The sequence below is a fragment of the Cupressus sempervirens genome, chromosome 9 (genome assembly GCF_028749045.1).
Source record: "Cupressus sempervirens isolate cs-2001-9-10 chromosome 9, ASM2874904v1, whole genome shotgun sequence".
NCBI classification, from domain to species: domain Eukaryota; kingdom Viridiplantae; phylum Streptophyta; class Pinopsida; order Cupressales; family Cupressaceae; genus Cupressus; species Cupressus sempervirens.
In genome coordinates, this window is record NC_143126.1 from 303,242,249 (window position 1) to 303,256,386 (window position 14,138).

Sequence of the window (14,138 nt, forward strand, 5' to 3'; positions counted from 1 at the left end):
AATGATGCATGACTAACCAAATTAGAATCAATAATGTTCCATTTCACACAAATGAAAATAACACTTGTGGCTGGTCCATCAAGTGTGAAACTAATATCATCATTGTTTGGAGCCTTTAAGGGGCTCTTTAAAAGAGGAACCTCATAAACTTCATGATGCAAACTAGACCAAATTGAGTTTTCTAAATCATAACTCTTTTCCTCTTCACACATCTCAACATGCTCTTCTTGTGGACTTACCTCAAGAAGCTCTTCCCTTGTATGCTCAACATCCTCACTTTCTTCCCTTGGAAGAAATAAGGATCTAATGTATGACTCTCTTTGTCTTCTTGCATTATCAAGCTGATTGCATCTTTCCTTGACCTCTTGTAAGTGTTGTCTTGCTTGGGCAGCAAGCATCTTGGCCTTCTTAGCTCTATGTGACCATCCATTGCACGTCTCTTGACCCTTTTTCACATCTTCCAAGGTGGGGTAAACACAATCAGAACCTTTGTGGTTTGAATCCAAAATATAAATCTCATGTGCAACACACTTAACCTGAGTACCATCATAGGAAGACTCAACAACCTCATTACCTTCATGTGAAATGGATGATACCACATGACTAGAGCTACTGTTGCAAAAATTAGAATAGGTATCAGACCTTGGAGACATGCTTTCAGCATCCCTAATGGACTGATCCATGATTGTAATCTCTTTCATTTTGTGATCAACTTGATGAATCAATGGTGTGCTATGTGTCTCCTCCTGATCTAGAGTTATTTTTTCTTTAGGAATCCCACATGATGACTGATTTTTGTTTTTCATAGGCTACAACTCAAATGATAACACATCTTCATGCCTTTCTTCTGCATACCCTGCAAGTGACTGATCCATTATGGTGTTTTTATCATGAACATGGATAGGTTGACACAAATCTTCTTTCTCACATGAAAACATATCATCAACTATGACATGGTATTCTTTTTTTGCAAGCTTAACCTTATAACAAATTTTTGGATGCATGTCAATCTAATCTTTGAAATGAAAGTTCTCCCTAACATATTGAGGAAGAGTATTATACTTCTCAAGTATGCTAATTACTTCCGTTTTCCTGTTTAGTGGCAATGGATCCTTTCTAGAAGAAGATAATGATCCACTAGCATGTCCAAATTTCCTTGACATAGAATCATTGAACTGCTGCAATTGAAGGTTGAATTTTTGTTGTGATTGTTCCCATTCTTTTCACAGGGTTATATCTCTTAACAATTTTTCCATAATGAACTACCACGCTGACCAACTGAAACTAACATGCCAGAGCAAAAATCGACCCTGTATTGCTAAAAACTAACATGCAAAGCAAAATCCCAACAGGCTGGCAGAATCAAGGCTCTGATACCACTGAAAGATCCCTGATGGATGCCCTTGCTGATCTACTGTAGTTTTTAAATTAATAAACTATATTTTCCTGTGATTTCTTTGATGGTCTTTGAGAATAGACAGAAGTTGCAGAAGGTTTTGTTTTTGTTTTGTGTTTTTTGATAGTTTTCACAATAGTAATGAATAATGAACAATAAACATGAAAGGAGACTGAAAATAAATAAGAGCATAGAGCCAAATCAGAATTGCTATAAATCGTACCAGGCAGATTTTTGATTTATAAAGCCAAATAATAAATCCAATGCAGTTCCAAGGAGCTTACATCCAACAATTGCCAAACTGGATGGTGAATAATGAACATGAATCAAGGATACATCTGAGGTTGAATACAAGCATTCCCTATATTCCACGTGGGGTGTACCTGTTGCAAATGGTGGCCCTAAGACTGCAAGGATCACATCCCAGCTGAAAGAATCAATCTGCAACGCTGAAACCATAAATCTGCAACCTGAATCCACAATAAAGAATGCCGTACTCTATCCCTAATAGCAACGCACACTATCTGAAGAATCTAATGCCAATAATTGCTGAGGGCTACGTCCCAACCAATCCAGAACCTGGGGTTTGCATCCCAGATGAAGAATTGCTCTCTCAGAGCCAATTCACAAAAACAAGTTTTCCAATATGCAAAAGATAATAAGAAATTAGGTCTCCATCTCCTTATATCCCCTTCCAACTATAAATCGAACCCTAAAGGGAAATTACACTTTGCCCTTTAAATAAAATATAATAAAATAACATTTTCCCAATTAAAGTCATCCATGCTATAGGAAAAACATTACTTTATTAAAATTTCATAGCTGAAGGCACCAAAAAGTCTATAGATAGTAAAAATCATGTATAATAATTCGAAACCTTTCCGACGAGCTTTAACACATAGGTGTACCTGATCAACTGAAGCTAGAATCCCCTTATTACTCCAAAATGGTTATATTATTAACCTTATTTTAATTTATTTAATCAGCAACTTAGGAAATATTTAAATATATTAAAATATTTCTCAAATGGTCCCAAAAGGCCCAAAAGGCCCAAAATGACCAATCAAACATGAATCTGACCTTGTCACCTATCTATGATTGATGCCGGACAAGATGGGTCAACTGGCAGTCCATCCCTAAAATCTAGGGATGCTCCTAAAAAGTAGGAGACAACCCCAATCAACCAAAATTGAGTCCCAATGACTCTCCCCTACTATGTGCACCTTTGAGAGAACTGTCACTAAACTGGGAGTTCCTCCTAAAAAATAGGAGATGCACTCTAAGTCTCCAAAACGTTCGCCGAGGTCTCCAAATGCCTCCTAGACCACTCCTAGTCAATCCCTACAAATTAGGAATCCCTCCTAAATTGTAGGAAGCTGTTGTCTACTGCTCCAAACTACTTGGGAAGCTCATGCATGACTCTCAAAGCCCCTGGGTTGGTTCCCTCTACGCTCTGCTGGCCTATGGGAACCAGATAATAGACCAACCCTGCTAGAAATGTTGTCACTAAGGAAGGGCAGAAATTGGGGACATGACAAGGTCTCCGAAGTCGAAACTTTTGAAAACTCTTTACACTTTGCATTAAGGCATTAGACCTTAGGGTTTGGAGCTACAAGTAATCACTAGTCACTTTTGTAGAGGGTACATACAAACCTTGAAGTTCAAAATCATGAGATGATTGTCTATTTGTGTTACAATTGTGGATTCCGTGGTTCAGGTCTATAGTATATTGTTTGTTTAAACACATTTTTGTTTAAGGACTGGATGAAAACACTGGGGTCCGGAATTTTGAAAGACATCTTCCTTTTTTTTGCATTGATTGACTCTGCATGTTGGGGTTCGTGGGTACAATCCATCCAAGGTGTATTTTGCAAAGGATCGATTGAAACATTGAAACTTAATAGAAATTTAGCCTTTGATAGGTTTTAACAAGGAAATCTTGGGAACCTAAGAGACTGGAGGTTTTTTCTTGTTGTTAGATGGAATTGAACCTCAATGCTAGAGACTCCAAAGTGAATTTGGGATTTAAACAATTTTAAAGATTTGGCAAGGTTTAACATAGGGTTTTTGGTTTTTTAGAATTCGAGACTCTAGAATAGTGGACTTTGGGGCTTAAACACTATTGTTGTATGGACTAAGGCACATAGACGAAGCATGGAAAAACCTTGAGACATCATTAAAAGCTAGACTTTGGTGGCATAGGATTGTAGAATTAGTAAACTTGGGTTATGGGATTTGTTCGAGGTACTACTACTATCAAACCTCACGGGTAGTGTCAATTTGTTGTTATTCTAGAAAAGTGGGAAACCTAAACTACAAAAGAAAGAACCAAAGCAAAAACTAAAAACAAAGAAAAACATGAAGGAAGAAGAAACCCTACCTCTAACGTGCAATACAAGGAAAGAGCATGCACAAGTGTGGAAATGTACAAACAACAAAGTCATATAGCACAAGCAACTGCTTCGCAAAGGGGACATGAAAACTCGGCTGCTTGGCCTCGTGAAATGGCTCTTTGAATGCAAGGTAGGCACAAAACAATCTCTTTTAAGCTTTTATAAATCACATAGGGACATAATATTTCTTGACCTCTCAAGATCTTGAAGTACGAAAAGAAATACAAGAACAAAGAAAACCCTAGAGTCTATGATTCTGAAAGAAACAAGTTAACCAATGATTACTTCAAAGTCCATGATTTTGAGGGGAAAACCAAACAAAAGAAATAAGGGAAAAAGCAAGGAAATAAGGGGATACTGAAAAGAGGGGACCCAAATTTCATCAAACAAAACATAGGGATGAGTATCCAGGGAATAACATGACCCAATTGAAGAATATTCACTGAGGTTGCAATGTAAAAATTGCTGGATACATGTCTAAGTTTACTCCTCCGAAGTATGTATTCTGTAAAGTTAGTCTGTAATCTTACTTCAGATTTACTTAGTGCAAATGTGCTTTAATAAACAAAATGCCAACTTTAATATACGAGGTAAATTTTAGTATGACCTAGTCTTAAGAATACTCACTGTGACTGCATTGGAACAAAGTGACAATTATGGAATACATTAAATCGTTGCCCAATTTTACACACTCTAGAGCATAATTCATCTATTGGGATTCAAAGAGTACTTGATAAGCCCCAAATTTTTGACTTGGCAAAAATGTAACAACTACTTGGGAAAGGAAGCGTTGGCAGATTTTAAAAATTTGGAACCATAAGGAAGGACTTGCAGATTTTGAAGAACCTTGATGATGCGGGATGGAAGGATGGGTCGGAATGTGGGTTGCAAGCATGCGAAGTATGGTTTTATAGCATAACAAAAAGTGTAGAAAAAACAAGTCAACCAATATTTTACCCGCATTGCCATTCTTCTTCTATTTTTCCCACACTTGTAAAAGCTAGTTGGCAACTTGGCAAGTTTTCACAAAATTTGCAAACTATGCCTCGAAGTATGTGTTTTATGATCACCTTACATTGCATGAAATGCAGCCTATAATGTTTTGAGGATATAATAATAAAAGGTTATATTCTTCTATGTTTGATAGACAAGTATTCTAATCGTTTTACATATTTATTGAGAGAGGATTAAAGAATTTTCTTAGTTACCTTTAAATCATTCATGGTCTCCTTTTTTTGGAATTGAATACAAAGATGGGTGGAGACTTGAATAGGAGACATGGCCCTCATACTCATGGCAATTTATGCCACTACAGAAAAAGTCCGAAGACTTGAAAGACAATGATTAAGTCATCCATTTATTTGATAATTTTATCATAGAATTTTTCCTCTAGAGACTATATGTTAAGTATCATCCATAATTCATTTAAGTCCATACATTGTTACCAAAGTGCACATTTTTGAAGGATAGGCTTGTTTTTCAAACTTGTTGCTATAGAAAGAGTTCCAATAGAGTTTGGGATTCACTTGGTCTTAATGTTCCCGCCATTGTCCTTGCCACTCTCGTGTCATATTAGTGTTTGGAACTTTGGAGCAAGAGATTTCCACATTTTTTTGCAGATTTCTTAGTTTCATCACCTTTGGGAGGTTTTTAATTTTTCCTTTTCTTTAAATGGTCATTAGCCATATTTACCTCGCATTTGATGTTGAGATGTTGGCTTAGCGCTTAATAAAATGGCTCCCAGATGCCCAAACATGTTAACAAGGTAATTTTGCTTGTTTTTCATCATTTTGAGAATGTTTGAAAATGGCTTGAAAACTATACACTTGTTGGTTATTTTGTTTTAAGAGTTTTCTTTGAAAACATTCTATGAAGTTCGGCTAACTCTATTTGAGTCCTACATGGGCTCTACATAGAAGCCATGCAAAATATTAGTAGGTTTTTTTGTTTCCTTTTTCATCTCGCTGATGTGAATTTTGTGATGGTCATCTTTTAGGATGGTCCTCGGTGCATTTATCCCTCTGTTCTTTCTTCCCCATGGTGTTGAGAATATGTTGTCATTGAGAAGCACTATATTTGAGCCCCCTTTTGGGCTGAACTCCCTAGTTTTCCTTTGCCACTTTGGCCCTTCTCAGATTGCATTAGGATATCTCTCAGGCAAGTGGTTAATGTGGAGCATGAATGTTTTTTTTTCTGCTCATTTAAAATTTTTTATGCATCTAAGTTGACTTACCCAAGGACCTTAACCAATCCATTGAAGTACAAGTTGGCACTCCCACCTTTATTCAACAAGTCATGTATCTCAATTTACCAAATCCTTGTTATCATTATGAGCCATTGGACCACAAGATTCAAGATTGTCCTTTAGTTGTTCAATGACCCAAGCCTTCATTTTAGAAAATGAGGATGAATGTACCAAAGTGCAAAGCTGAATAAGGTGATTAAGGCTGGTGTTTTTTTAACTTTGAATGGGACTTGTCACATGTGGTCAACATGCCTTGCTTTAATAGAACATTATTTGCAGCTCGGGCTATTTCTTTCCAACTAGATACTTGACCACCGTTGCCATCTACTTCTCATTGATCTTGTAGTCTAGTTCTTGAGATAGAGGAGGGTGAGTTTGTGTTTAAGGCAAAGTAACAAGAATCGGAATCGGATCGAAATCGGCAAGGCCAAATCAAATCGTGAATCGGCCATGAATCGGAATCGAATCGGCCATGAATCGGAAAATTTAAAAAACCCTTGAAATTTAGTAACTTATTTCATAAACCCTTTATCGCTGATTCGATTCACCGATTCACAAAAAATCGTTTGGCTTGAATCGAATCGCCGAATCACGTGAATCGCATGAATCGCCGTGATTCTTGGAACTATGGTTTAAGGAGAAAAGGGTTTTTGGGGGTTTCAACCTCCTAGTTTGGCTCTACTTTCATAGGAAGAGTTTTTGAAGAATCATATCGAGCTCTTGAAGAGATTGTCTATGAGGACATATGACCATTGATTCTCATTTTCCATGGATTGTATATCATGGTATGCAAGGGCAGGTTTCACGTTAATACATTGTGCAGGATGTTCTTTAAAAATTTGCCAACCTTAATATTTTTGTTTATAGTAGTTGAAAATTGCAAGTTTCACGCTTTCTGTAATTTCTCACTTGACACTTTCACTTTGCTTAGGGTTGTCACATATGGTGGATCACGAATGTAACTTCACTAGCTATAATTAATGGGTCTTTTTAAATATTAATAACCACTCCTTGGAGTTAATATTTTTGCTTTTAATAGTGTTTTTGAAATCTTTGGTTGTAGATATTAGATTCCTTATTGGTAACCTCTTGGATTCTTAATATGGTTAAGTTGGGATTTGAGAAATACGATCACTTGGCTATGCATTGGATGGTTGGCAAGCAAAACATTTGGTATTATGTGGGCAATAAATTGGCTCTTTTTATCCTCATAACAGCAGGTTTGTGGCACATGGGATAAAATTTGTTGGAGAGAATTTTGCAATTCCCTAACAACTTATCTTTTCCTTTGATAGCTATTATCAATTATTAGTGGAGCCTATCTTGGATGTTGTCCCTGGCATTTTTTGATCATATTTCCCTTTAAAATGGTAAATGGTTAGGCCAAGGCACCAAAGACATTGTTCTACTTGAATATGTCTTTGTTGAGTCATCAGTCCACGTTGGCTCACATTCTTTGCATTTGGAATATTGAGTCTCAGACAATTTTTGGGTTTGGTTGGATTCTATGGTGGAATGATGCCTTTAAGCATATGGACTGCCTTTTGTAGTTCTATGGCCACCAATTGGTATTTTATGCTGCTATTTGGCTATGGAGGTAGCCACCCAAGATCTAGAGGCCTAATGGAAAGCAAAATAACATGAGATGATCAATACGACAAAAGTAAACTGTAATCCTATGAAGAAAACAATATAATGAATTGAGATTAAGTGTGCAACAGCAAATGCCGAAAAATAAGCTACTTCTCTTGAAAGTATTTCTTGCCAGTTTGATCTAAGTAAATAGGATGCACACATTTTGCAAAGTAAGCGACTATAAGGATTATCACAGTCATCCATCAGAATCTATACAAATAGAATTTATGAATGTGGTGCCTCCTAGAATTCTCCTTCTAGTTGACATGCATGCATTAATTTTTTCATTCACAAGTAATAGTGCAATTAAAATTTTAGCAAGAAGATTAACATTCCTAATTTGTCTTAAAGCATGAAGCATTCATAAAATGAGCTAGTTTCTTCAACGTGTTTGCTGCCTAAAATTCTGCAAAAACATTAATGGCCAATTTCTTAAAACAAGATCCAATGGAATATTAGAAGAGTTTTAAAAAAAGAAATTTGTAACCAAGAGAAGAAAATTTATTTGTAAGCAAGTTTATCTATTACACTACATCTACTGTGAATTCTTGACTTTGTTAAAGGTCACCTGCCACCATAATTTGGCGCTGTCCCATATTCTAATATAAAAGTTTACTAAAGAAGACATGGGTTAACCATTGAAACAGTTGTACTGAGAACAAAGTGGATTACTTTATATGCCTATAGCCCATATGCAGAGAGTTAATTAACTGGAGATTTAATCATTCAAAGACAGGAACTAGATCCTTTCTTGGAGTTCTAGTCTTGTATAATTTTGTATGTACATTTAAAAATTTTCTTCAACTTTTTGTTCATTAAAATATTTTTTGATTGCCTGCTTCATATAGGTAAGGCTTTGGTGTGATTGCCCTTTCTGGCCTGATGATGGGATGTGCCACCTTCGAGATTGCAGTGTATGTGAGTGTCCAGACCATGAGTTTCCTGAAGCATTTAAAAGACCAAGTGGTTATCTCTCCAGTGATGATTTAATGTGTCAAGAAGGCAAGCCACAGGCTACTGTTGATCGGACTTTTGATAGTAAAGCATTTGTGGGCTGGACAGAAACAGACAACCCCTGGACTTATGATGATGAGACAGACAATGGTAAGATTAATTATCCTTGACATATTCTTTTAAAGTGAGTATATTCGTCTATCAAATGGTTGTTATAAATTACAAATAGTGATCGGCAACTTTTATGGAAAGTTCTCTGCATCTGGTAAAATCTGGCAAAGTTGCATATCTTGTTATGCAATATTCAAATTTTCAGTAGAGTTAAATTGTGAACTCTTTTGCAGCTGAAATGACCTATGTAAATCTTCAGTTAAATCCTGAACGTTACACTGGATACACTGGCCCTTCTGCTCGAAGAATATGGGACTCAATATACAAAGAAAATTGTCTTGAAGGTAATTACTTAGATGATTATCATCTTATATTTCATTTTAGTCTCTACTTTATCATCGTCACGATGGGTTGCCAAATGTGTTTTATACATAACATCTTATTTAACACCTAGTGTTTTTAGTTTATAACTACTACTATTAAGAAGCACCAGCAGTTTCACCCACCTATAGGTGGCAATGAGAAAGGAGAAATCTTTACAAAAAACATAGATCTTTCTAATGTAAGACATCACTTATTTTCCTGTGATTATCTGAATTTGTCATTCTCCTTGAGTAAGTCGTGTTCCTGGTAGAAACCCCTGAAATCTGTTCAATATCTGTCATCCTGTACACATCACTCAGTAACCAGGCATTATTTTATGACTTGTCGGTCTGGCAATTTCTTGGAGGTTTCTATGCTACTCGTCATATTGGATCCTATTCAAAATTATGAGTTTTTTGAGATTAGTCTGATAGAAACGGATATATACAGGGTCCACACATGACACTGTGGCTTATTTTAAAATACAGGATATGCAGTAGATTTGTCATTCTTGCTGATCTGTTCATAATACACCACCCTGTAACGGGCCTATGTTATTATAACAAGGAATGAGAAATAAAATGGAAACTGTAACGAGGTGGAAAACAGTGGTGAACGAGATCATGTATAAGAAATGAATTAGAAACAGCTTTGTATATACATTCGTATGTCTTTCATATATTCAACCATTACATCAAAGAGATACACCAACATCTTCATGACAGGCATCATAGAATGTCTTAGATTAACTATTCTCAATGTAACAACATTTCATAATGTCTGATAACTGAGTGACATACCTATCGAGAATGAATAAATCACCTTTCATTTGAATTTGATAGTCTTAAAGAAGTTAAAATCTTCCTTGTCACACTTTTAAATGGTATCACATTTGTAATCCTGCCAATTTTTGGCAACTGGTGATTGCTCAGGCCACATTGGTTTTTTCTAATATATCTTTATAAAAATAAATGCATTTATTTTTATGTAGTTGTGGAAGGGTCTTATCCAATGTGCATTTGGAAGAACTTTCAAACCCTTGCAAGTGGAGCTAAGTTAAACTACATTCTAAAATATTATCATCAATAAGTTAATTTATTGAATTTCTAGCAGTGTTAGTTTTTGTTGCAGGCCTTCAAAATGCAAAATGGTGTTAATTTATTGTATTTCTAGCAACACGTACACACAAATCACTTTATATGAATGTCTCAGTTTTTGAGCTCATCAGTCTAGTTCTTTTATCAAGGTTTTTTGTTCTGCTGACAATAATTTTATCATGTTCAAAAGTATGAGTTTTTGAGGTTACGCTGATAAAAAAAAAAAAAAAAAAAAACAAATACACAGTCAAATACATGGCAGGGCATGCTAAGAGCAATGTGAAACTATGAATCGGAGATAGCATCACAACCCAAAGGACTCCTACATTAATATCTTTGGTCAATGTTAATAACATATATTTATATTGTGAAAGGCATTTTATTTATGCAAGAGACATATGAAGGTATATATGCAGTAAAACACATCCCTGAACATCTTTAATAACGATTCCCTTATATTAAACAAGGGTATATAACATTCGACTCTTCCTTAAAAAGCTTCACATTGAAATTATCAATGAAATCTTTTAAATTGATCACAAATATCCTTTGAATTTTCCAGGCGAATTTCATTGTCATACTTATTTTAAAGTTTTGACATTGATTTAGTAGCAAGATCTGTTTTGTAATTCACATCATAGTTAAAAAATGTGGACTCAGAAAAAAAATCAGCAAGCCTTAATTTTGACTTGGAAATGGGGCATGAAAAATAATTAGACTCAAGACAAAATTTGACAAGCCTCAATCATAACCCAGACTTGGGAGAAAATATTCTGCAAAATATTTAATAAACTTTAAAAACATTCCAAAAACTAAATTTAGAGATTTGATGACTAGTTTTTCGTCATCTACATACCCAAAAAAGAGGTACAATGCTCATATAACATCCCAGCCATGGATATTCTACCCAATATTTTCTCACAATAATTTTCAGAATATAAACAGATAATTATTCAGTGAAGACTAGCAATATTAACCAGAAAATGTTCATATAAATTACCCAGAAAATAGCTATTGCATTATAAAGCAGCAATACAATAACTGCATTAATTTTCCAATCTTAGTTACAAAATGTTACAGCCAGATTTGGTAATGAGAAAGACCTGTATGTGCAGTGCGAACTCCGTTTCAAATCCATCACAAAGCTGAACTGGGATTGCATCCGATTCACAAGAGGCCCGAAGGTTTCTGTCCTCAGGATCCCCAATAGAAGCTGAAGCTTCCTTAGTTGCTCCAAGAGAAATTTCAAACCAAATCAATATTCGAGCATGAAGAGAATGAGCCTCTAAAGGTCCTTTTGTAGCCATCTTTGTGTCTCTTCTTCTTTCTTCTGCTTGACTCTTCATATTTCTTTCTGTGTCTTTTACTAATTCACTTTAAATATATATATTGAATTTGATAAGTGGCATAACATTAGATTAATAAATTGTCAGGCATTAAAATAAATGACCAAACGAACTTGGAAGACCATGTGTAATAGCTTTCCAGAAAGCTCTCGGCGACACGCTCCAAGCCCAATACTGAAACTGGCCATAACATTAGATTAATAAATCGTCAAGCATCAAAATAAATGATCAAACGAACTTCGAAGACCATGGGTAATAGCTTGCTGGAAAGCTCTTGGCGACATGCTCCAACCCCAATACTAAAAATGACCAAAAAACTGAACCCTGTTGACTTACTATAAATAGTAAGTATGGAGGAAATCCTGTGAAAACTACTATTGGCTTGCAACTGAAAGTGCCTAATCCAAAGCTCGTACAGATCATCTGTAAAGACTAGGTGAGCCCGCAAAACCATGGTGGAAAGGGCTAATGATGGATCAAAGAATAAACACCTAGAAAAGGGGACATTATAGTCCTCCCTTCAATCAACATCTGCATGCTATGACCAGAATATCTGGATCCCATATCAACCTCGAGAAAACTATTCCATCAATCAGCTATGCTACTCTGATATAAACAATTTATCCAGAATTATGAAGCCACTCATCAATACGTCGCTGAAGTAAAGCATCAATCATACAAATACCAAGATCCCACACTATTATATTGTATGAACTGTCAGCTATGAGAAGATATAAATGTCTTAATCATCTATTAATACTGGAAAACTCCCCATTTGTGAATGATCTACGTAATTGCATGCGGCGTATTTTGACTGTCCATCCCAAACTGGTGATGAAAAACCCAAATTGTTCAATAGCTGAAATCAATACCAAAGGTGTAGAGAGGTCATTACTACTGTCATCAATTTGAAGTACACTTGGGTACATAGGTGTCATGAGTAAAGAAATGACTGAGAATCCATCCGCTATGATTAAATAATAACTCCCATCAGTCCTTGACCAAGATCTATTCAGCTGCTGAACCAAGATCTATTCAGCTGCTGACGCAAATAGTTTATCCAACTCATGTGTAAGTCAGAAACTGAAACCACGTGTAAGCTGATCGGGGATTGAGCAATAGTGTTAACTCTGAAAATTGGGTCACCACACCAATCTGTTGAACCAAACTCACCACTAGGAATTGCAACTGGGTCTCACATCCCACAATCAAGATTATCCTAATCGTGGAAATCAGAAAGATCTTCTCTATTCAACTCAAAAAGTGGATTATCAAATGTCCAATCAGCATCCACCTCAAACAAAGAATTGTCTTCTAGCTGAATGTGATTGAAAATTCCGTTACTTTATCTCTTGAGGCAACTATCCAAGTCATAAGTATGCTGAATGCCATAAAGCTCCTTAAGCACTTCTTGGAAAAACTCATGACTTCCTGACTTCTTGACTTCCTTTATCTTCCGGTTTCCTAGATTGATTAGTGACAACAATCTGATTTTCTGCTTCATGTAGAGCAGCTCATTTATTATTTAATGCCTCATGAGCATCCTTAAACTACTTGTTGAGCTTATTAACTTCATCATCTTTTTCCCTTAATTTACCAACATACAATGGAACAACCTTTGAAGTGCAATCTCTGTCTTAAAGCAAATACAAATAATCTGATTTTGTAGATTCTAAGACTACTTTGAGTACCTGCAAATCATCAATAAGAGAATCAACTTCCTTTCCTTCTTTCTCCTTTTCCATTTGAGCCTTCTTGTATAGATCCTCAATAACCCCATGAGTGTCATCACATTGTATTAGAGCTGCAACAACGATCTCTTCTGTATCTCTCAGCTGATTCTTCAAAGCATGCTTCTCATCATTGTCATATTGATATGCATTTTGCGATTGGTCATCCAAATCCCCATCGCCTTGGAATGTCATATTTGTTTGGTCCTCTAAATCACTTCCATGCCTTAAAGAGTTGCTGCTATAAAGAACGCATGATTCATTGCTCCTCACAAGAGTGTCATTAACATCATTGTAGGCCTCAAACTCCTTGTTTGATTGATTTGTATGGAAGGACAAGGTTGCTGTCATGTCATCATTTTCAAGCATATTCTCATCATGTGAAGACTCCAACATGCTCTCTCATTGAGAAAGATCACCCTCTTCAAGATGCTTGATTATAACCACCTCTAAGTCACCAATGTAGAGAGTTGTATAACCAATACCTGTGTAGTTTTGTAGGGTTAAAGCTGTAAGATTTTTATCTTCTTCATTGCTGGTCTAAATTTCTTCTTTTGCCCTAATTTCATTATAATCATAACAAACATGAGTAGATGTCCATGTTTTCTGGCATGTAAAAGAAAAATATGCTCTCTTCTCATCTGGTTCTTTCTTTTCTTGGGTGTTTCTACAACCTGTAAGCGCATTGAGATTAATTTATTTTCGGATGTGCTCCTTAAACTTTTGAATTTTGTGCTTGTTATCATTTTTTGCGCCTAGCTCAAATTGATGAGCTAGGTAGCTGAGCTAAGCTAAGATATATCAGTACAATTCCAAACTTTTAAGATTCAGGTATTTTGGTAAGTTCATTTAAAAAAAAAACCAAGAA

General features: G+C 35.8%; 1 protein-coding gene across 2 annotated transcripts in view; it reads left to right on the plus strand.

The window, feature by feature from the left end:
- LOC149538606 (endoplasmic reticulum oxidoreductin-2-like) overlaps positions 1 to 14,138 on the plus strand; it is a 160,995-nt gene that overhangs the window by 46,767 nt on the left and 100,090 nt on the right. The window contains exons 3-4 of one of the 2 annotated variants that reach the window (XM_089799922.1): positions 8,518 to 8,773; positions 8,968 to 9,078. In XM_089799922.1, the coding sequence (XP_089656048.1) occupies positions 8,518 to 8,773; positions 8,968 to 9,078 (367 nt within the window). The remainder of the gene's footprint in view (positions 1 to 8,517; positions 8,774 to 8,967; positions 9,079 to 14,138) is intronic. The other variant, XM_089799923.1, reaches the window with a different exon arrangement.